Source organism: Lytechinus variegatus, chromosome 19 (assembly GCF_018143015.1).
Source record: "Lytechinus variegatus isolate NC3 chromosome 19, Lvar_3.0, whole genome shotgun sequence".
In the NCBI taxonomy this organism is placed as follows: domain Eukaryota; kingdom Metazoa; phylum Echinodermata; class Echinoidea; order Temnopleuroida; family Toxopneustidae; genus Lytechinus; species Lytechinus variegatus.
This window is the reverse complement of record NC_054758.1, coordinates 22,366,775-22,388,212: the sequence shown is the minus strand read 5'-3', so window position 1 is coordinate 22,388,212 and position 21,438 is coordinate 22,366,775. Positions and strand designations below refer to the sequence as shown.

Here is a 21,438-nt window from a genome sequence, read left to right as displayed (position 1 = left end):
TTTTTTTTTTTACAATTATACTTATATCAATTCTAACTCTAGCAAATAAGATCACACTGTTTGTTACAAGAAGCAGATTAGTATTCAATTGCAAATTTGCAAATAATTTCAAATCTAATGATTGATTTAGGGACTGAAAATGGACTTGCAATTGATCGCAAATTTTTACAATGTTAAAAATACCCTGATTTTACAGAAAAAAGGGATTTTGCAGAAAGCAATCATTCTGTAAATTCATAAAACAGGAACTTTTCTGCAATTTAACAGAACAGGTCTGTTTAAGAAGGGGAAAAGGGTGTTTTATTAAAGGAAATTTGTAAAGTTCCATACACCAAATACCAATTTCCTGTAATTTTACATGATCTGGTAAGATTACAGGTCTTCTCGAGAGTCTGCTGCAGGAACTTCTATTATTTTAAGGATAAATTTTCTAACAGTGTAGCAACACCTCATTAGATAAACGTATATCTATATACGCATTCAGAATCATCTGGTAAAGTCAGGGTAATTTCCAGGCGAGGATAAGCTACAAGAACTCTATTTGTGAGACATATTCAGAATTATTTCAATGTTACAGTCATTCCAGTGGAATGGATTCCAGATCGACATGAACGATCCAAGTTTTAACGTTATTACCAATGATGTGCTATTGGTGGATGCGGAATCGTTTTGTTGGTGTGACTGTTATATATAAATATAAATCGACCTTGTGTATCAATGCAAGTAAACCAACTACATTTAAGCGGACATGCTGGTTGAAGATGATTTACTAATTACTCCTACAAATAAGAACATGTCGCATGTGAGGAGGCGCGATAGCTCAGTCGGTAGAGCGGGGGATTCGTATTTCGGTGACCCGGGTTCGATTCCCACTTGGTGCGCTAGTTCCCTTTGGTAAGGCATTATTCATCAGTACCAGGTCCTTCGGAGAGGACCTTAAGCAGTCGGTCCTCTGGTTGCTTGCTTACAAGCATTCATGCTTTCTTAGCAACCAGGTACAAATCATCACCATATATGTGCAATGACGTCGTTATCAATCAATTCTGGTCTAAGTAATAGAAATGCGTTTCATGTTTATTCAAATTTCAATCAGTATATTTGAAATATAAAAGTAAGAAGGACCGATAAGTATCTTATAAGAATATGTCATGCGAAAAGCAATTCCTGGGCCTCGTTGCGTGTAGGTTACCATTACGGTAACTTTACCAACCAACAGTAACTTGCATGAAATTCTTGGTTCTGATTGGCTGATGACCATCGTTACCATGTTAGTTACCATTGGATGGTAAAGTTACCAAAATAGTAATTTTTATGCAACGGGGTTATGTAAATACAATAAAGCTATGTGTATGCTACCTATATAGTGGTTAATGTTCAGCTGTGTATTCTATTTAAAGCCCAGCGCACACTATGCGATCCTATACGATCCGAATTTCAAAGGATTCTATTTACCTTTGATATGAGCATTCCAACCAGTAGAATCTTAGCGATCATCGTTCAGAATAGTGGTAGGACTAACTGAAATCGAAATTCAGTTAAGTTCGAGCCTCCTTGTTTGAATAAAAGCAAATTCAATTGCAAATCGTGATGACGTCACCATCGGATGCAACTTAAAGTCGATTTGTACATTACTCTGACCACAGGGCTTACCACAACGTAAAATGATTATTATTCCTAACATAACATTATGGAAAAACTTCATATAAATCAATTTTACTTCTACAGTTCTAGGAATTGTCACATTTAATACAAAACGCGAATTATTTTTTTTTTAATCGCGTTGTATGGGATCACATAGCGTGCGCTGAGCTTGATAAACGGGTAACGGTAAGATTGTCCAACTGATGCAACGAGTGTACTTAATTTGATTTCATATTATAAGCTATTATTACGCCTGCCATGGCGTAATTTCCTTCAGCAAGAAATTGATCCACAATGTGCTGCACTCAACCCAGGTGAGGTAAATGGGTACCTGGCAGGAATTTATTCCTTGAAACGCAGCGAGCGTAACAGCTGCACTGCTAAAGCCAGGGTAATTATGCTGCATATAGACCAATTTCACAACGTGAGAGGGCAGCAGACTGGTCGCCATGCTGCGGTGGGCGAATCAACTTTTATAGTACACAAGTCAATAGGGTATTTGGTACATTCGTTCGATTTTTTTTTATTTTGAAACCAATTGAGCAGATTTCTTGTAAGATTCACAATGAGCATTAATCGGAGAAGATCAGGTCGCAGCTGTGCTGTGTTCAATTGCCACAACAATTGGAGAAAGCTTCAGGATTCGAAGCAAAGTGAATGTGAAATTCACTCGCCTTGGACTCATGAAGCCTGTTTGTGTGTGAAGCCGTACTTCCTGCATAGGTTTCCAGGCCGTGATGAAGGAATGCGTCGCCAGTGGATAGAAAACATCAACAGAAAGGACTTAGATGGAAATATCAGTCCCTCTCTCTCTCCCTCTCTATCTCACACTATCCCTCTGTCTCTCTCCCTCTTACTATCCCCTTCTCTGCATTACACTATCCCTCTCTCTCCCTCTCTCACACACTCTCTCGCTAGACCCCCCCCCCCTTCTCTCTCACTACCCCCCCCCCTTTCTCACCATTCCCCTCTCCCCTCTCACTATCCCCCTCCTCTCACACATATACTCTCTCCCCCTCTCCCCTCTCTCACTCTTTGTCTCGTTCACTCTTCCGCTACTCTAACACAATTTACTAGCAACAAGAAGTGAGCTCCCTGATGAAAACCAACAGCGATTCTTGGTCATCATCAACTCACTTTTACTGACAAAACTAAGGGGAAAAGTAGCCAAAGTGCAAAAATTCATCATACCTTCATCGGTCAGATATGGCAATTGTCTTACATCGTCTATCCAGGTGTCCATGCTTTATTTTATTGTTTTATGATGAAGTTAATGACACAATATCAGAGCTTATCTGTAATCTTTCATTGAATTTGTACACAGAGCCAATCGCGGTCAGCGCACTTGCCCACCGCAGCAATGGCGTCGCCGATAGAGGGCCAAATACATAAACCGGCCGTGAAATTGGTCTATACTGTAGAGCGCTTAGAGACTTCTGACAAAGTAAGTATTAAGCGCTATACAAGCAAGTATAATTATTATTATTCCTACACTGCATTTAGAGTCTCTTTCAGTCCTTTAATTGTGACTAGCTTATCGAACCCTGTGGCAGGGCGGATCCAGCATTTTCCAAAATAAAATAAAGGTCATTTCGTTCACATAAAATTTGAGAAGCAAAACAAAAGGAGGTCCTCACTTGTGTATTAACTACATATTCCCATTAAAATACATGCTGTGACTCTCAAAGGCCTGGGGAACACTTGTGTAAGAACCGATTATTTTACATTAAAAAAATTGTAGCTCTCAAAGGGGGAGGGTACGGGTATAAGAAGTCTATGATCTCCTGCAATATAATAGTAGTTTACTATTATATTGCAGGAGATCATCCATGATTTTATTCGGATTAACCTCATATACTTTACCCACCACAAATATTACAATACTAATGCCATAAAATTGACGTTTTGACTCTAAACATTTCCGTGTTTTGTCAAAAGTGCTCCGAATTTTTGTCATTCTTTATAGAATCTGTATTTTGGGGGAAATGGCTCTGTCGTTTCTACTTCCCGATCGAGGCTTAAACTAATAAAGCACATAGTTTAGAGTCAGGAATGTCTCTCCATGTTTTGGATGACGAGAGAATGAAGACAATACCCAAAATTTTCTGCCCCCCAAATTAATATAATGCAGAATTTTGCACGTGAAGCACACCAAAAAAATACAATTTTATATCTTTAATGGTACTTTTATGTCAAATTTGGTGGTTTTATTTCATACATGAAGTTCATAAAGTGCTCCACCTGCAAGGTTTCACTTCAAATATTTTCTCCCTCGTCAATACATTCCCTCGTAATGTTTTGAAGGGGTGTCATTGGCTTTAAAACCCCATCTCTTGCCATGTGTCGTTTTCATTTTTTACGTTCAAAGTCTCGAAATGTTGAGAATAAATGCCTGGAGAGAGTAACAACACAAACAGATTTTCTGATAACCAGTCCTACCCCCTCTATGCCCTCATCTGTGTACAACCCATCAGGTCTCCAAGCATGTTATAGATGAAAAATTATCAAGCATTTTAAAATGTGATCGCTACGCTCCCTCGCATGATATTAAAAATATGTTTATACGGGGAAGGGGAGCTGCTTGGTCAGTATAAGGCTACCAACAATGGGCCATTTTCGTTGAACTAGAATACACCAACGTCGAAAATCTTCCAAGCCCCCAGAAGCCCCCCCCCCCCGAAAAAAAATTATAGTCTAGAACCACGCCTGGAATACAATAATAGTTATACACATTTTATGTTCCTTGACCATGCAATAAGAGAAATTTCGTTAATAGTTTAATTATTTTCGTACGATGATTCATTGATACATTTTACTTGCAAATATAGGCCCAATTGCCTGAAAACAAGAGGCTTACAATGCAATGTGATGTAAATAAAAATATGCTGGCCTACATTTATTTTTCTAATTCTCGTGAGATTGTTTTGATAAACATTACATGAGATGTAATTATTACGAATAGACTGAAATATATTTTGTGGAAAATGACTGAGGATGAGACAAGGAGGGGAGGGAGAAAGAGAAAGAATGAGAGAGGGCGAGAGAGAGGAAGAAGGCGGGGTAGCCTTAACCCTAAAAAGACTGGGGGGCCTTTTAGCCCCCCCCCCCCTGTACATAAATCGCGATAACTTTTTTGCGCATGAAGCGTTCGTGCCGCCAATTCATGACTTTTTTCTTGAGTTTTGCGCAACTTTTGATACCAAATTTGTATACCCCCATGCCGCGGTTGCGGAGTTACGTAACATTTTCGTATCACATGTCACGTAAGAAATTGAAATTTGTATTCGTTTGTGTGTAAAGTGTATGGTATTTGAATGAATGTTATACACATTGTTTTCTAACTACATTTTTATTTGTTTCTTTCTATATAATGTCACTTGTGAATTCAAGTAGCAGTTCTAGGATATGAAAATAATGAAAAACATTGCATAAAAAAATAAAGAAATACATAAGAAATGCAAAATAAAGAAATACATAAGAAATTAAAATCAAAGAAAAACATAAGAAAAGTAGTGCAAAATACCAGAATCGCTTGCACAACTATATTCTTGGGTGCAGGAAACACTGAATAGACAAGTAATGTCACACTTTAGTTGATTATGCTATAATTGATATTGAATAAGTTATATATTACACAAACCCAAAATATATCTAGAATACTCAAGAATTTGCAAACAGGAATTTATGGACCGCAATAGGTACCAAAATATGAAAAATTCAATTTTTTGATAAAAATTTGCATATTCGCATAATTAATTATGAATATAATTTGCATAAATTATGTGATATCTCCTATGCTTTGTTTTCACCAGCTAGTGTACATGTAACACATCACTTGTGTATCTTCCAATATTGCTTTGTCTCATTGCAAGAGAGTGTAATGCAATAAAACATGCCAATTATTGTATTTCTCTACATAACGCATGCGGAGTACTTATTTGCATATTTAGTAATTACTAATTTGCATAAGCATATCTAATAATTCAAGCATGAAACAACACAATTCCATGATAAACAACCTCTTCTTACAGCTGAAAACCTTGAAACAGGAATTTATGGACCGCAATAAGTACCAAAATATGAAAAATTCATTTTTTTGATAAAAATTTGCATATTCACATAATTAATTATGCATATACTAAAAAATACAATGAATATCAGTATTTTGACTATGTTTTCTTTTAGAGGACATGACAAAAGATGTGTGTGCCAAATTTGGTTGCGATCGGACGACCAACGGCGGAGATCTTAGGGGGGCCCAAAAGGCCCCCCCCCCCAGTTTTTCTAGCCTCCAAAATAGCCCAGTCTTTTTAGGGTTAAGAGGAATGAAATTTGAACTGTTGAACATGTTGACGGAAGAGAGAAGGAATGAGAAAACTATGGACTCGACGATATCATAGAGCTATAGCTCTATGATATGTTTCAGAGCGGGGGATAAAAAATAGAATATAAATTTATGTAACCAGGGCATATTCGTTTAATTATTCAATAGTTTATCATGATTCTTATCGGAAACCATTCAAGAGATCACTGTGAGCCAGTAAGGAGAGAGAGGGGGAGGGATGTACATGTAATTGAGCGATGTCCATCATCCGCTTTCACGAAAAAGCACGACAAAGGGCTATTATATAGATACTCACATTAAACTCATTGTACCCCCCCCCCACCCTCCCCCATTCAATTATTACGCGAGATCTGCTATCAATCATAGCTTTATTAGTAGCTCTATGCCTATTCGAGAACTTCTCTCCTGTCCGAAAATCTTCGCTAAAATTAAAAACTCTCGAATAACTGGTTGAATGTGAGGGTCGATGCACTCAAATCCCAAAGATGTCACGTTTAGATTTAAGTTCATCGGTGGTCGAACATTTCCAGACGACAAGATCAATATTTGTACAAAATTATGTGAACTTCGTCGTATATGCTTTACCTTTTTCTTTGGTACACGGATCACTAAACTGTGTTTTCTTAAGCCGTGTATGCTGCGGAAGTTGTACTCTACTCGTGCTGAAAAGGGCAGTCATATTCGCAACTGAGAAGTACCCGTATGCAAGCCCGACTGGTAGAGGATCTAATAAAAATGGCTGATTCAGTCTCTTCTCGGTTCCTGGTTTTAGTCTTGAACGCACTTGTTCTTGGACTTATCTCGACGATACCTTGCGCAAATGGGGCTAACTTCTTGGCAACGCTGTTCCATCCGGCAGGACAGGCATCGCATTACCGCTTTATTGCACGAATCACCTCTGGTCTAATGGCTAGAGGACACACGGTAACGCTCTTGGTTACTGATACGTATGAGCTCAAAGGTTTCGATAAAGATAATGTCGCTACCAGGATTATAAAATTTAAGGTAAGAGCTTAATCTTTAAAGGACAAGTCCACCCCAACAAAAAGTTGAATTGAATCAAAAGAGAAAAATCCAACAAGCAAAACATTGAAAACTTCATCAAAATCAGAAATAAGAAAGTTATGACATTTTAAAATTTTGCTTAATTTCACTTGGTGCACTAGTACCCATGGTAAAGCATTTTAATCCTCATTAGAGGTCACTCGGAGAGGACCTTAAACACTAAAATGAAGTGCTAATTGAGCACTTACGGTGCTTGTACAGTGACTGCACTACGAGTGCTGATTTTCTAGTTTAAATTTGTACTATAACATCAGCACTCGTGGTGCAGTCACTATACAAGCACCGTAAGTGCTAATTTAGCACTTAGTTTTTTACAGTGAACTGTCGGTCCTCTGGTTGCTTGCTTACAAGCATTCCTGCATTCTTTATAGCAAATGAGGTTTAAAAAAATCATGAACAATATCAGTATGTAATTAAACGATTGATGCGTGCCCGATCCGGGAGTTGAAACTTTCGAATTAACTAAACCGGAGCATTTTATGTCATGTATAATGGCAGAAAAGGATGCTTATCTCACGAATCAAAAAAAAATGTCAGCGTAAATCATTACAATAGGCACCATCAGCTCATGGCGGATTCTGAGCTAAAGAACCAGTGACTAAATAGTGACTAACCCTATAGTTTATTCGGATCGAACATTTTAACAGAATTTTCTTGATTGCATAATGTGGCCCGCAAGTCGTGGGCCGAAAATCTAAAAAGGAAAAAAATAATAGTAAATAAAGACGCAATGACGAAACATCAATTGAGAGGTTTTCTGATGAAATCTGAAAGAAGGCTATTCTCTCTTTGTTTAATGAATCATATCATATGAAGTTCAAGCCACTTGTATGAAAAATGCTAATGCTTAACTGTTAATCAATTATATACAGTAGGGTTTAGTATTTTCATATTACACTCAATTAAAGGGCCATTAACATTTTTGTGGAGTGCACAATGCTTGGTATGATCATCATCTTTAAACACCGGCGGTGTAATTTAATATTACTGTTTTTGAAAACAGCACACAAACAAATAATTCTTGTGGCCGTATGCTCATGATTGACAACACTCAAAATCTGAAGAACAGGAAGTGGTTGTAAACAATGTCCTAGATCATAGTGAAAACCGATTCAGTTAAATCCACGTGTTATAAATATCAACAGAACAATGCACCCAAAATTCAAAAGTTCATAGCGAAATGTTATCATTGGTGTCTGAGCCTACAATCAGAGCAAAGACTCCTGCAATATTATTGTTCAGTTTTCCCTAGATTGAGAATTGCAATTAAGTAAAAGCAGTATACACGGTAGAGCAAGGCATTGATATTCCAACAAGTAAAGTCCAAGAAGCAATTCGGTAGTGTGCCTGTGACAAGAGAAATTTCTTGTCACAGGCACACTGGTATCATTTTAGAGCAATATTGAGTAATGTTTATTGACAATATACATGGTATTTTGTTGAAAGGTTATTTTTTCCATAAATATTCAAAGATGGCCGTTATAATTGCAAACTTTGAATGATCATCTGCAATGAAAACGTTTAAATTCATTCGCTAGACACTTTAGGTTATATATTTTGTATTGGTTAAAATGTAATGATGCACTGGAAACCGATTATTTCTGACTCGACTATTTTGGAACCGTCTGTAAAAATGTGAAGGTGATTATCAACCCACTTTGTCCGTTTATACTTATATGAACTTCTCTTGCAGTGGGTTGAAAATTTTACTTTAATAAACGACTAGGCCAATCTTTTTCGTGTATAGGTTCTGTCAACCATTGCAAAAATTCGTTTTTAGGTATAATTGTTCAGGATTAAGAAAGGTACTTAAAATATGTACTTATACATATACTTATCCTTTATCATGGTTACAAAGGCAAATGTAGAGAAAGTTATTTTTCCGCTCCTCCTTATTGGTGACTGTATGAAAACTTCAAATAAATTCAATTTCATGTAACAGAAAAAAGAAGGTAGGAACATGACATTATGAGCCCACCTACTTGTATATATTATGACTGCGTACGTAGGCCTATATCTGTTTTCACAATGCTAAATAAAAAAAACAAGAACTTTTTTATTATCAGATTATGCCACATGCGTTTTGCACAGTGAAATTATATTTTTTACTTTATTTATTCAAATAGATTTAACTATTTTCAGAACAAAGTAAGCTCGGTGTCAAGTTTTGACAGCATCAGTAATAGGTAAACAAATTGATAAAAGAGATATGAAAAATAAACTGTGACCAGGCTCTGCTTGTCATATTTACATTAGCACCCTCAGTCAAAAAATCGTTCTAGGGCCCCCGGGGGGGGCAGGGGCAGTTGCGGCCAGAAAATTTGTAACTCGTTTGAAGTACGTACTTATACATGTAATTATGTTCATCATGTACGGTATATTCAATTTTACCTTCGAAATGCCCACCCGATGAATTATGCATGTCCCCTTTCGGATAATATACAATTATATATCTTCAATCTTACCTGAAAATTTCTTTAATGCTTGTGATATTAGGACGATTGATATGATTGTATTCAATAGATAAATGCATCTAAATCGAAGAATTTGAGTTGTAAAAAAAAAGTTTCGAAATATGTTTACAAATTATTATCTCTATAGTTTCACAAACATTAGTATTTCAAGTAAATCACTGTTTTATGTTTCATACTATATGTGTGTAATATTCCAATTTGAAATGTATATTCATTGGACATATAATTTGAAACTCCATATGATCGCATATCAAAGGTAGTCAAAAAACCTAAACATATTCCGTCAAAATATCAAAATGCAAGATTTTCGAAATTCTTTCAGATTGTACGCTAAAAATTATACTTCACGTAAAATTGCACTTAGCATTCGCCCGTACATTATTCCTCAGCATTTCCGCAAGATGGGATGCCAAAAAATGATAAATTTTGCCATCCAAAGAATTAAAAAAAATGGGATTACACATAAATTTATGTACATAATGTATGGTATGTTCAATTTTTCATTTAAAATGCGCACATTGTAAAAATACACAATATATCCTTTCAGATAACATGAAATGAGATATCTTGCATCTTACTTGAAAATTATTTCAATATTTGTGGCATTGGGACATTTACTATACATTCGATGGATAAACGAATTTAAATCGAAGAATTTAAGTTGTGTAAAATTTCAAACTCTTGATAGTTTTCACAAACTTTTATTTTGAGGAAATCGCAGTTTTATGTCTCACTGTGTCATTAAATGCGTGTGTAATATTCAAATTTGAAATGTATATTCATGAGACTTATATGAAAATCCAAATAAAAAGAATCGCATATCAAAGATTAAGAAAAAAAAAGTTAACACATTCCGTCAAAATATCAAAATGCGTGATGATTCTTTCAGATGTTTCGCTTAAAATGACACTCTCACGCAAAAGTGCGCTTGGCATCCGGCCGCACGCTATTTCTCGGTATTTTTTTGCAAGACTTTGAGCTGGGATGCCAAGCATTAGCAAGTATTAACAAATTTCGCTGTCCAAAGTATTTTTTTAAATCGTTTTTGCCGGTCTACCAGTACAGGTTTTCTCAATCTGTTGCTCATTTACAAACATTACAAACTTTTGTTTGCTTTGAAGTAAAACATAATTTCATTACGATATTCTCTCTAATAGACAACCACCTCGTCGCCCATTAAATCCATATTTAACGACATGCTCTCAACACCTGACCAAGCCGAACCCGGTATTCTGTTGACGATGAAGATGTTTCTGGCCCTAAGAGACTACTCCCTTCAGAGTTGTGAAGATTTGTTCAACGACCGTGAACTAATGATTGACCTCCGGAAGCAAAACTTTGACCTCGTCCTCCTTCAAATGTTCGTACCCTGTGATCCTTTGGTGGCTGAGTATCTAAAGGGTAAGTGGACTTTCGAATTCACTTCAAAGGAAAAATAAACAGAACGTCTAAGGTTGACAAAATATTTAAAATCGGTGCGCCCCCCCCCCCAGAAAAATAAAACGAAACCGACAATCATTCTATGATTTCTTGCAACTAAATGACAAAGTTCTGTTTGTATTTCGACGATTCTCTAACTTAGTATGGCTAGTAAAGACTTCTTGTACATGTATAGCTGATCGTCAACAGTACATAGCTTTTGAGTAAGACTGATAGTGAACCTGTAAATGTCTTAACTTTGAAAAAAATAGAATGGTAGAAAGAAAAAGAGAAGGAGAAAGGCAAACTTAGATTAAATGTTAGCATGCTTAGAGTGCATGATGATTGCCTGGTTATAGTATATTTTCAGAGATGGAGCCGAGCCATGAGGCCAAGCTTGTCAATTACTCAATTACAATACAAGGTGGGACTCTAAGGAACATGTTTTCATGAAAAAAAGATTGATGAATATGTTTTCCCTAGTTGTTGAAACATCTTTATGAATCGAATGTTTTTTTAGTACCTTATATTGCTATGACGCCAAGCTCCAGGTTTCCTGCTTTCGACGAGGACGTCTACAACATGGAGATGCCGTCATCGTATGTACCATTTGAAAGTATGAGCGACCTCACAGATGAGATGAGTTTTGTCCAACGGGTGCAGAACTTCGTTGGACGATACGGAATGTTGAAGTTTATACAGTACCTGAACACGAGGCCGTATCGGTAAGCTTATGTGTTGCTGTCTGTCCGGTTGTCTGTTAACCCGTTAGAGAATAAATGATTTCGCTATAACTTATGTTTTTATGCCCACTCAGTCTCCACCTACTTACTTCAAAAGTAATTCAATTCGTAGTTTGGTTAGCCTATTAGTCAAGTGTCTTGACCTGATACCGGATTTTGACAGTCACCAGATATGAAGAGTCTTGCATTGTATAAGAATTATTTCGAAATGCTTAACTGCCAAAGAGCCGATCATATTTAAATCTGGACCTCTGGCAAAAACTTCCTTCAAAATGCAAATTTTATGATGTGCCACATTTTTTTGTTCATGGGGGGAGGGTTGAGGTTAACGAAACTGCACCTTTACGGTGCTCCCAATTTGACCTTCGTAACTCATATTGGTTTGACTGAAGACATAACTCTTTGTTAAAGGACAAATCCACCTCAGCAGAAAGTTGATTTGAATAAAAAGAGAAAAATCCAACAAGCAAACCAATGAAAATTTCGTCAAAATTGGATGCAAAATAAGAAAGTTATGACATTTTAAAATTTCGCTTAATTTCACAGAACAGTTATATGCACATCCTGATCGGTATGCAAATGAGGAAACTGATGACGTCATCCACTCACTTTTTCTCTTGTATTTTATTACATGAAATATTCTTATTTTCTCCTCTTTGTCAAATGAAACCATGAATAATTCCTCCCTGAACATGTGGAATTAGCATTGTTTAATACTATATGGTTCAGTCAAGTTGGTCCTTATTGTCAAATCTGTATAAATTGAAATATTGTATAATTCAAACAATAGAAAACAAAATAAATAGTGAGTGATGGACATCATCGACTGACTCATCTGTATGTCACTGAGTTGTGCATATCACTGTTTTGTGAAAAATAAGCGAAACTTTGAAATGCCATAACTTCCTTATTTTACATCCGATTTTTAATTGAATGGGGGAGGGTCGGTGGGGGGGGGGGTATAATGAGTTTAGTGTGAGTATCTATAGTCGTGCTTTTTCGTGAAAGCGGATGATGGACATCGCTCAATTACATGTACATCTCTCCCTCTCTCTCTCCGTACCTGCTCACGGTGATCTCTTGAATGGTTTCCGATAAGAATCATGATAAACTATTGAATAATTAAACGAATATGCCCTTGTTACATAAATTTATATTCGATTTTTTATCCCCCGCTCTGAAACATATCATAGAGCTATAGCTCTATGATATCGTCGAGTCCATAGTTTTCTCATTCATTCTTTCTTCCGTCAACATGTTCACCAGTTCAAATTTCATTCCTCTTAAGGCTACCCCGCCTTCTTCCTCTCTCTCCCCCTCTCTCATTCTTTCTCTTTCTCCCTCCCCTCCTTGTCTCATCCTCAGTCATTTTCCACAAAATATATTTCAGTCTATTCGTAATAGTTACATCTCATGTAATGTTTATCAAAACAATCTCACGAGAATTAGAAAAACAAATGTTGTAGGCCGGCATATTTTTATTTACATCACATTGCATTGTAAGCCTCTTGTTTTCAGGCAAATAGGCCTACAACAAGTAAAGTATTCGCAAGTAAAATGTATCAATCAATCATCGTACGAAAATAATTAAACTATTAACGAAATTTCTCTTATTGCATGGTCAAGGAACATAAAATTTGTATAACTATTATTGTATTCCAGGCGTGGTTCTAGACTATAATTTTTTTCCGGGGGGGGGGGGCTTCTGGGGGCTTGGAAGATTTTCGACGTTGGTGTATTCTAGTTCAACGAAAATGGCCCATTGTTGGTAGCCTTATACTGACCAAGCAGCTCCCCTTCCCCGTATAAACATATTTTTAATATCATGCGAGGGAGCGTAGCGATCACATTTTAAAATGCTTGATAATTTTTCATCTATAACATGCTTGGAGACCTGATGGGTTGTACACAGATGAGGGCATAGAGGGGGTAGGACTGGTTATCAGGAAATCTGTTTGTGTTGTTACTCTCTCCAGGCATTTATTCTCAACATTTCGAGACTTTGAACGTAAAAAATGAAAACGACACATGGCAAGAGATGGGGTTTTAAAGCCAATGACACCCCTTCAAAACATTACGAGGGAATGTATTGACGAGGGAGAAAATATTTGAAGTGAAACCTTGCAGGTGGAGCACTTTATGAACTTCATGTATGAAAAACATCTGAAAGCGAAATAAAACCACCAAATTTGACATAAAAGTACCATTAAAGATATAAAATTGTATTTTTTTGGTGTGCTTCACGTGCAAAATTCTGCATTATATTAATTTGGGGGGCAGAAAATTTTGGGTATTGTCTTCATTCTCTCGTCATCCAAAACATGGAGAGACATTCCTGACTCTAAACTATGTGCTTTATTAGTTTAAGCCTCGATCGGGAAGTAGAAACGACAGAGCCATTTCCCCCAAAATACAGATTCTATAAAGAATGACAAAAATTCGGAGCACTTTTGACAAAACACGGAAATGTTTAGAGTCAAAACGTCAATTTTATGGCATTAGTATTGTAATATTTGTGGTGGGTAAAGTATATGAGGTTAATCTGAAAAAAGGTAGTTTACTATTACTATTCTGGGGTGGACTTGACCTTTTTGACAGTAAGTTACAGCTTGAGCACAACATTGACCCTACATCCTCGATCCGGGAGATTTCTGGACGAGCTGAACTGTGGTTGTGTCACATTGATTTCGCTCTTGAGTTTCCCCATCCTACTGCTCCCAATTGGATAATGATAGCTGGTCTGGTGGCAGAAGGAGAGACCAAACCTCTAACTCAGGTGATTTTTGATATTTTACCTTTTTAATATAAAAATGCCTTTAAAACCGAGGTGTGCCCCCCTTCTTAAAACTGAAGCCTTTTTTTGCTTGTCATTTTTCTCTGCGTACGGAGTGTACTTAATTTGTGGTTGAAAACCTTTGGGGGGGGCTTATCAAAATTTTCCTCTAAAAAGCTTTTCATCAAAATATTCGTTAATCACACCGATAATCAATCACACACATTTTTTGCGACCCTAAATGCTGTATATATAGAACTTAGTGACGGAACCCCAATTCGGCACCTTTAAGTATCTTAGTCATTGAAAAGAGGCCCTTCATTCTTACGTGATACCTGTCAATGGCCCACCACAGATCATGATGACACGGTCATTTTAAACCAGACACTTGATGCATTGAATATGAAAGTTCCCAGCTGAATCTATTTTACTGCTAGTTGGGCATAAAGCTGTCAATTTTGAAATCAAAACTATTATTTGCTGTAAGCCTTGTGGTCGGGGTAAATATTAAATCGGCTTTAAGTCTCAGCCGATAATGACGTCATTACGGTTTGGGATTAAATTTTAATAAATTCTTCCAGCGAGACTCGAAATAGACTTGAAATCCAAATCTATACAACCAATATTTGGCGTCTGTCTGGAAGCGGATGCGTAGCGCCTGCTTAAAAGTCAAGTCCACCTTAGAAACATGTTGATTTCAATCAATAATGAAAAATCAGACAAGCATTTTGCTGAAAATTTCATCAAAATCGGGTGTGAAATAAGAAAGTTATGACATCTTGAAGTTTCGCTTTTTTTCACACAATAGTTATAGGCTCAATTTAGTCAAATGCAAATGAGAGAATCGAGAATGTCCCGCATTTAGTATTTAATTTGTTTTATCTTATATTATTGTTTGAATTAAACAATATTTTAATTTTGCAGATTTGACCTTTAATAAGATGTAAAATTAGCTAATGTATTTCTTGTTTCCGGTGTAACAAGACCAATAAACATGAGAACTGTGAAGTTAATGTCGATGTATATTTTCATCATTTCATTTCTTATGTATAGGAATTGGAATCGTTCGTTCAAGGATCGGGAGAACATGGTGTCATTGTATTTAGCTTGGTAAGACGCCCTCTTTCGACAAGACATTTCTAAAATCAGAGGTGCCAACCGTTACGGAATATTAATCGGTTAAATAACCAAATGGATGAACCAGTTGTTTTCTTACGAGACAAAACATGTTAACAAAAGCTTTTTGCTCAGTCAGTCAATCGGGAAGTCTACACTGATTTCAAATTAGAGCACATCTCATTAATATTCCGTTTGGGTTGGCAACTCTGGCAAAAATGCTCTTCATCTTAATTTTTTTTTTCATTCAGTGCCTTCAAAATTAAATGTTTCATTTCAGGGTATCGTTCATTTGAGTTTGAATTTTACACGAATGATCCACTCGAAGGGATAAAACGAAAGGTAAATTAAGTCTTTTCACGTTTGTTCTTGTTCTACATGTACTTTGTTGTTTTAGTTCTTTTAATTCCTGCACTTTTTCGTTCTTCTTTTCATTGTCTGCTCCTTGGACTTTGAAGGGTTCGACCGATGTAAATCTGTTAAGTGGGCGAATGAACGAAGACTTCGCAAAGGCTTTCAGTGAATTGCCGCAGAGGGTGCTATGGAAATATGTTGGCCCTCCTCTACGTAACCTTGGTAACAACACTCGCCTGATGTCGTGGTTACCACAGCGTGACCTCCTCGGTAAATCTATATTTTACTTTCTGCAAATAAATAAATAAAATTGTTGTTTATTTGCGAGATTGATTCTGATCTCTCCCATTAGTCAAAACTATAAGCATTATACTACATGTATGCATGTAATTTGTTACGACGAAATGATATGATACCAAATTCTTTTATAGTTTACCAAGAAACTTTCGACAACTCCTTTCATGAAACGCTCCTTTTTAAAGAAGAGTTTTATTTTACTTTCAGGATATTTTTGTAAAGTCTCATACACCAAACACCAACTTTCTTTAATTTTACACAATGCATGACAGCGTACACATCCCAGTAAGATTAAATGAATGATGTACTTCCTAGCTGACTCTGCTCCAGGAAATGTTTTTGCAGGAGAAATTTTCTAACAGTGGGACCCACAAATAAACGCTAAGGAAATTACAGAATTCATTGATTTGTCTCACATATAGCCCATCCCAAAACGAAACTTCTGATATACCACGGAGGTCTCGCCGGTGTCTACGAGGCTATGCACTTCAAGAAGCCCATGGTTCTTATACCACTCTTTGCTGATCAGCCCTCCGTAGCGGCCCGTATCGCAAAGAAGAAGATGGGTGCTGTCCTTAAAAAGTCAACACTCTCAGCTGACCTCATCAGATCAACTATTAACCAAGTCCTGACAGACCCAAGGTGAGCTTTCCATGGTGTAAAGCCTGTTGTGAGGACCATACCTGAGGTGTTAGAATTACACCCTAGAGATCGAACATACATAGCAAAAACTGAGGTGTTAACCGGTGTACATAGAGGACCACACCAGTTATTTTACACCGGTGTTAAATTGACAGTGTTAATTTGACACCTATAGGAGTTGTTACAACACATTTAGTTGTTACATTTACACTCTTTGGTGTTATGTTCAACCCCAAGGGTGTAATTTTAACACCTCAGGTTGTGGTTCTCTATCAACCCCAACTGGTGTCAGCTTTAAACCACAGTTTTACAGTGTAACACAATCGACACTAACATTACCAAATAGTGGTCAAGGAATAACCAAAGGTGTTGAACTAGCACCAAACAAAGGTAACACCGGACAAAGTAGTGGTGTGGTCTTCTATGTACACCAAACATCACGCTGTGCTGTCCGCATAGTATTTCATATTGTTGTTAAATGAATTTTGTTATTTTAAAGATCGAGTCGACTATTCATGGAACAGACATGACAAGGAGTTGATTTCAGCAATATCAGGGGGGTGTTTCATGAAAGGACTTGTCGGACGTCTTTATCCGACAAGTCCCACTTTATCTGACAGTTACCATAGGAACAGTGCCTCTCAACCAATCAAAATCAGAGAAAGATGTCAGATCTGACAACTTGTCGGATTAAAATGTTGATGAAACACTCTCAAGACAAGCATGACGAAAAATTCTGTGGAAAAGTTTTGTATGATTCGCTTAATTTTAGGTAAAAAGGGGAATACACATTCTGTTCAGTATGCAAATAAGGTAGCCGATAATTCCACACACTCATTTATTTATCGGAATCATCATTTGCATATTTCAGTCGAGATGAGCGTATATTGTAGTTCTGCCAAAATTACCAAAAAGACTGCACATGGTATTTGTATGATGTAATCAGTATTATGCATTTTTACTTCTCTCTATTCATTCAAATCAAATTCTTTTTGTTGAGATGAATATGACTTATATATATATATATATATATATATATATATATATATATATATATATATATATATATACATATATATATATATATATATATATATATATATATATATATATATATATATATATATATATATGTGTGTGTGTGTGTGTGTGTGTGTGTGTGTGTGTGTTTTAAACAAGTGCACATCTAGTTTTCAATAATGCATATATCATTTCCATTTATTTGAAAGCAGTAGATTAAATACATTGCTCACGGGCATAGATGCCGAGGCCGGGATCGAACCCCGGACTTTCCAAGTATAGCCAGGCGCCTCAGACCACTCGGCCACGGCACCTCCTATGATGTGTTTATAAGATATTGATTGATATTGATAAATCAAACCTACGTCACTCATATGCATGCCTACTAATCATCAGTTAATACGAATTCAAGTTGAAATTCGATGTATTGTAAATTAAAATTCCTCTTGTGAGCGGGCTTAAAGTAAAAAGTATATTTCTATTAATGTAATTCATAGGATATTTCTTGTTTGATCATGGCTTAATGAAAATAATAATAATTGTTGTTAAAATATATATATTTGGCATAGCCATCGCCTTGTCACATCAATTTTGCTCTCACAAAGGCATGCTAGCGACTTCCAAAGAGCATGTCACATTTTATCCTCAATGAGTAAAATTCATTTTCATGATTTCGTTATGAATACAATTATTGCTTTATCAGTTACCAAGCCAACGTTGAGAAGTATGGATCCATCAGCAAAGACACGATCGTCAGCCCGCTGGAGACAGCTATGTTTTGGATCGAACATATCGTCAAATTTGGCGGTTCACATCTTAAATCTCGAGCTGGAGAGATGAACTTCGTCGCCCTCAACTCTCTGGATGTCATTGCTTTTCTCCTCGTCATCGTCCTACTCGGGCTTTATATCGACTACCTTATCTTGCGATCATGTTACCGATGTATTACCAGAGGGAAAACCACGGCGAAACCTAAATCGGACTAAATGATCTGAAATCCTATCAATAAAAGTTCTTTTTTTTAACTTTCTAAACTAAAGAAAAAAAAGCGACATTTTTACTCATTTTTTAATCATTTAATTGATAATGAATTTAGAAAATAAGATTTTTCAGACTATTCATTTAATAACAAGTGAAAGTCATTCTTAATCGAGTGAAATTTTTTTCAATACCTCCGAACATTTAATCATTTACTGGATGAAGTGCAAATAGAGGACTAACCTCAAATTCACTGATGTGGTTTACTGTACACCATGTGGAGAGTTATAGAAACAGTGGATAGAAGAAGAACAGAAATGGATAGGCGAGAAAGTGGAAATTAGAGAGTAGAGTATTCTTTTCTTGAATGTAGTCCTGAAAAGGACTGTAAACCAAAAAAGATTGATGAGTTGAAAAGCAGCTTGAGTTGTAGGATGGATATGGAGATGCTGGCTTGAGTCGGCGAGTAGAGATGATGAGCAGAAGCAGTAGAGAGACGAAAATCAGTTTGTCATGAAGAATATTATTATATGTTATGTTTATAGATGAAGGCGAATACCCCAAAAGCAAATTCTTGTGGTGGGATACGACTATTATACAGTAAACAATACAAAGAAAAGATAACAGCAAAATTAATGTTTAGACATTTGCGAATTTTATTGTGAAATAAAATGTGATTTTGTATACGCAAGAGGAATCATAAGTACTCTCAATTTTGTTTTTCTTACGCATCACCTTATAGGTAAATCCGTACCATAAAAAATTATATACTTTGGACTATACATATAATATTAGGCCTACTTAATTTCTATTTGACAGAAAGTACAATTTGTTTTGTCAAAGTAAGATAATCTAAACTTCATCATTTTACATCATATTAAAAGAAAAATTTTAAATATAACTTGCGGAAAGGGTTTGAAAATGTTAGGGTTTTGCTGCTCGACAGCGTGTTATGCCACTGACCGGAATTTTTCTATCTACAAAAGAAACTCGAAGTTGCTTCCCAAATTCAAATGTTTAAGATATCAATATGTAAGTATTGTTTTGCCGGTAACAAATGAGTATAATAATAATAATGATAAGAAGAAGAAATCCAACATTTTATGTAGCGCTTGATACAAAATAAATGTTCCATTATCCCAGCTTTAGCACGACTATCTTGATCGGACGCTCGATCCAGGTACCCATTTACTACACCTGGGTGGAGAGTGGGAAAGTGTTTTGATTTGAAAGAACTATTAAAAAGTAATCAGTCCTTTCTTATCTCGGCCGTAATTTGGCAAAAAGGTATATCTGCAAAATCACCCTCGAAAAATTTCTGAGAAAATCATCTTTGAAGTTTGAGCGTTATGACCCAAAGTGCTTAAAATGGAATCTAGATAGTAATAACATATTATGGATTTATTAAAGAAATTAAGTCACTTTGTTTGGATGTTTAAATATATATCATATATATACACATGCACTGCAAAAAAATCTGGTGTGTCGGAACTGAAGTGGCTACCCTGGGTAAATATGTCATTACTATTATTATTATTATTATTTTATTACTGCTTAACCAAGACGTAAAAACAGTTTCATATGTATTAATTATATACCAGCTCAGTGGCGTTGATGTAGGATAGTGCTGCATTGCTGAATGAGTCCCTACGGGAGTTACCTCAACACAAACAAGTCTTATCAAAAGTAGATATGAAACACTTCCTGATTTTATTGTCTTCTAAGGATCAGCATTGCAAAGTATTTATAAATGAAAATGTTCAGGTACTTAAGCATGATAAGTTTCATCATTATCCACTCAAAAAGGAAAAAAGGATACCATCATAGAGTATGCTTATAAGATCCCTTTTTTTCTGAAATGCATATTGAAAAGCCAGGAGACATTTAACTTTTTTCCTCCAATTTTTAAAATTGTAATCGCGATCGTTGAAGATTGATAAAAAAAAATCACCAACAAAACTTTTATTGATACATGATGCATTAAAGTAAGACCTCGGCTAGATTAAACCCCGGTAATGCACAGGCAATCGTACCTACCCCAACAACAGCTTTCAGTTCCTTGCAGTTTACTTACTGGAGTACTCGCTAGAGTAAGCGAGAGGGTGCCACACCATAGTTGTAATGCTGTTGTAGCACCCTCATTTACCGTTGTTTTTAATACGTTGTCGGACGGGAACATTTTCTCCAGAATCCTAAATACGATAATCATTATACCTGACTTTGACGTGCTTTAATATCCATAGCGCCCTCCCACAGAGGCTATAGGAATAGGCGTAAACGGAGTTATCAGAGAAGTGCCAGTTGCAGATCACCAACGCACGCAGGGCAATGAGAAGACTGCACGACACGTCAGTATTAAGGCATGGTCACACCGCCCTAGCCGCGTTGTTGGAGCGGTCGTGGAGCGGAGAGAAAAAATCATCACCGCTCGCTGACATTCACCATTTTCGATTTCGATTGGATTTTTTCCGATTCCCCCCCCCCCAATTTTGTGAGCAAATTTCGACCCTCTCTCCCCGCTCCGCGACCTCTCCAACAACGCTCGGGCGGTGTAACCAGGCCTTAAAGGCA

General features: G+C 36.5%; 1 protein-coding gene across 1 annotated transcript; it reads left to right on the top strand.

Annotated features, from left to right (window-relative positions):
- The first annotated feature begins 6,614 nt into the window (after positions 1–6,614).
- LOC121406323 (UDP-glucuronosyltransferase 2B33-like) lies at positions 6,615–19,716 on the top strand. The gene is made up of 8 exons (XM_041597338.1): positions 6,615–6,991; positions 10,683–10,926; positions 11,465–11,669; positions 14,286–14,463; positions 15,514–15,570; positions 16,035–16,200; positions 16,650–16,869; positions 18,593–19,716. The coding sequence occupies exons 1-8, from the start codon at positions 6,689–6,691 to the stop codon at positions 18,873–18,875; spliced, it is 1,656 nt and encodes a 551-aa protein (XP_041453272.1). The 5' UTR covers positions 6,615–6,688; the 3' UTR covers positions 18,876–19,716.
- The last annotated feature ends 1,722 nt before the right edge of the window (positions 19,717–21,438 follow it).

Bases quoted from the DNA above. Each gene is read 5' to 3' on its own strand.
- LOC121406323 (XM_041597338.1), top strand. From the start codon at position 6,689: ATGCAAGCCCGACTGGTAGAGGATCTAATAAAAATGGCTGATTCAGTC. The intron at 15,571-16,034 runs GTAAGACGCCCT...TGGACTTTGAAG, and splicing joins GTGTCATTGTATTTAGCTTG to GGTTCGACCGATGTAAATCT. The intron at 16,201-16,649 runs GTAAATCTATAT...TCTCACATATAG, and splicing joins ACCACAGCGTGACCTCCTCG to CCCATCCCAAAACGAAACTT.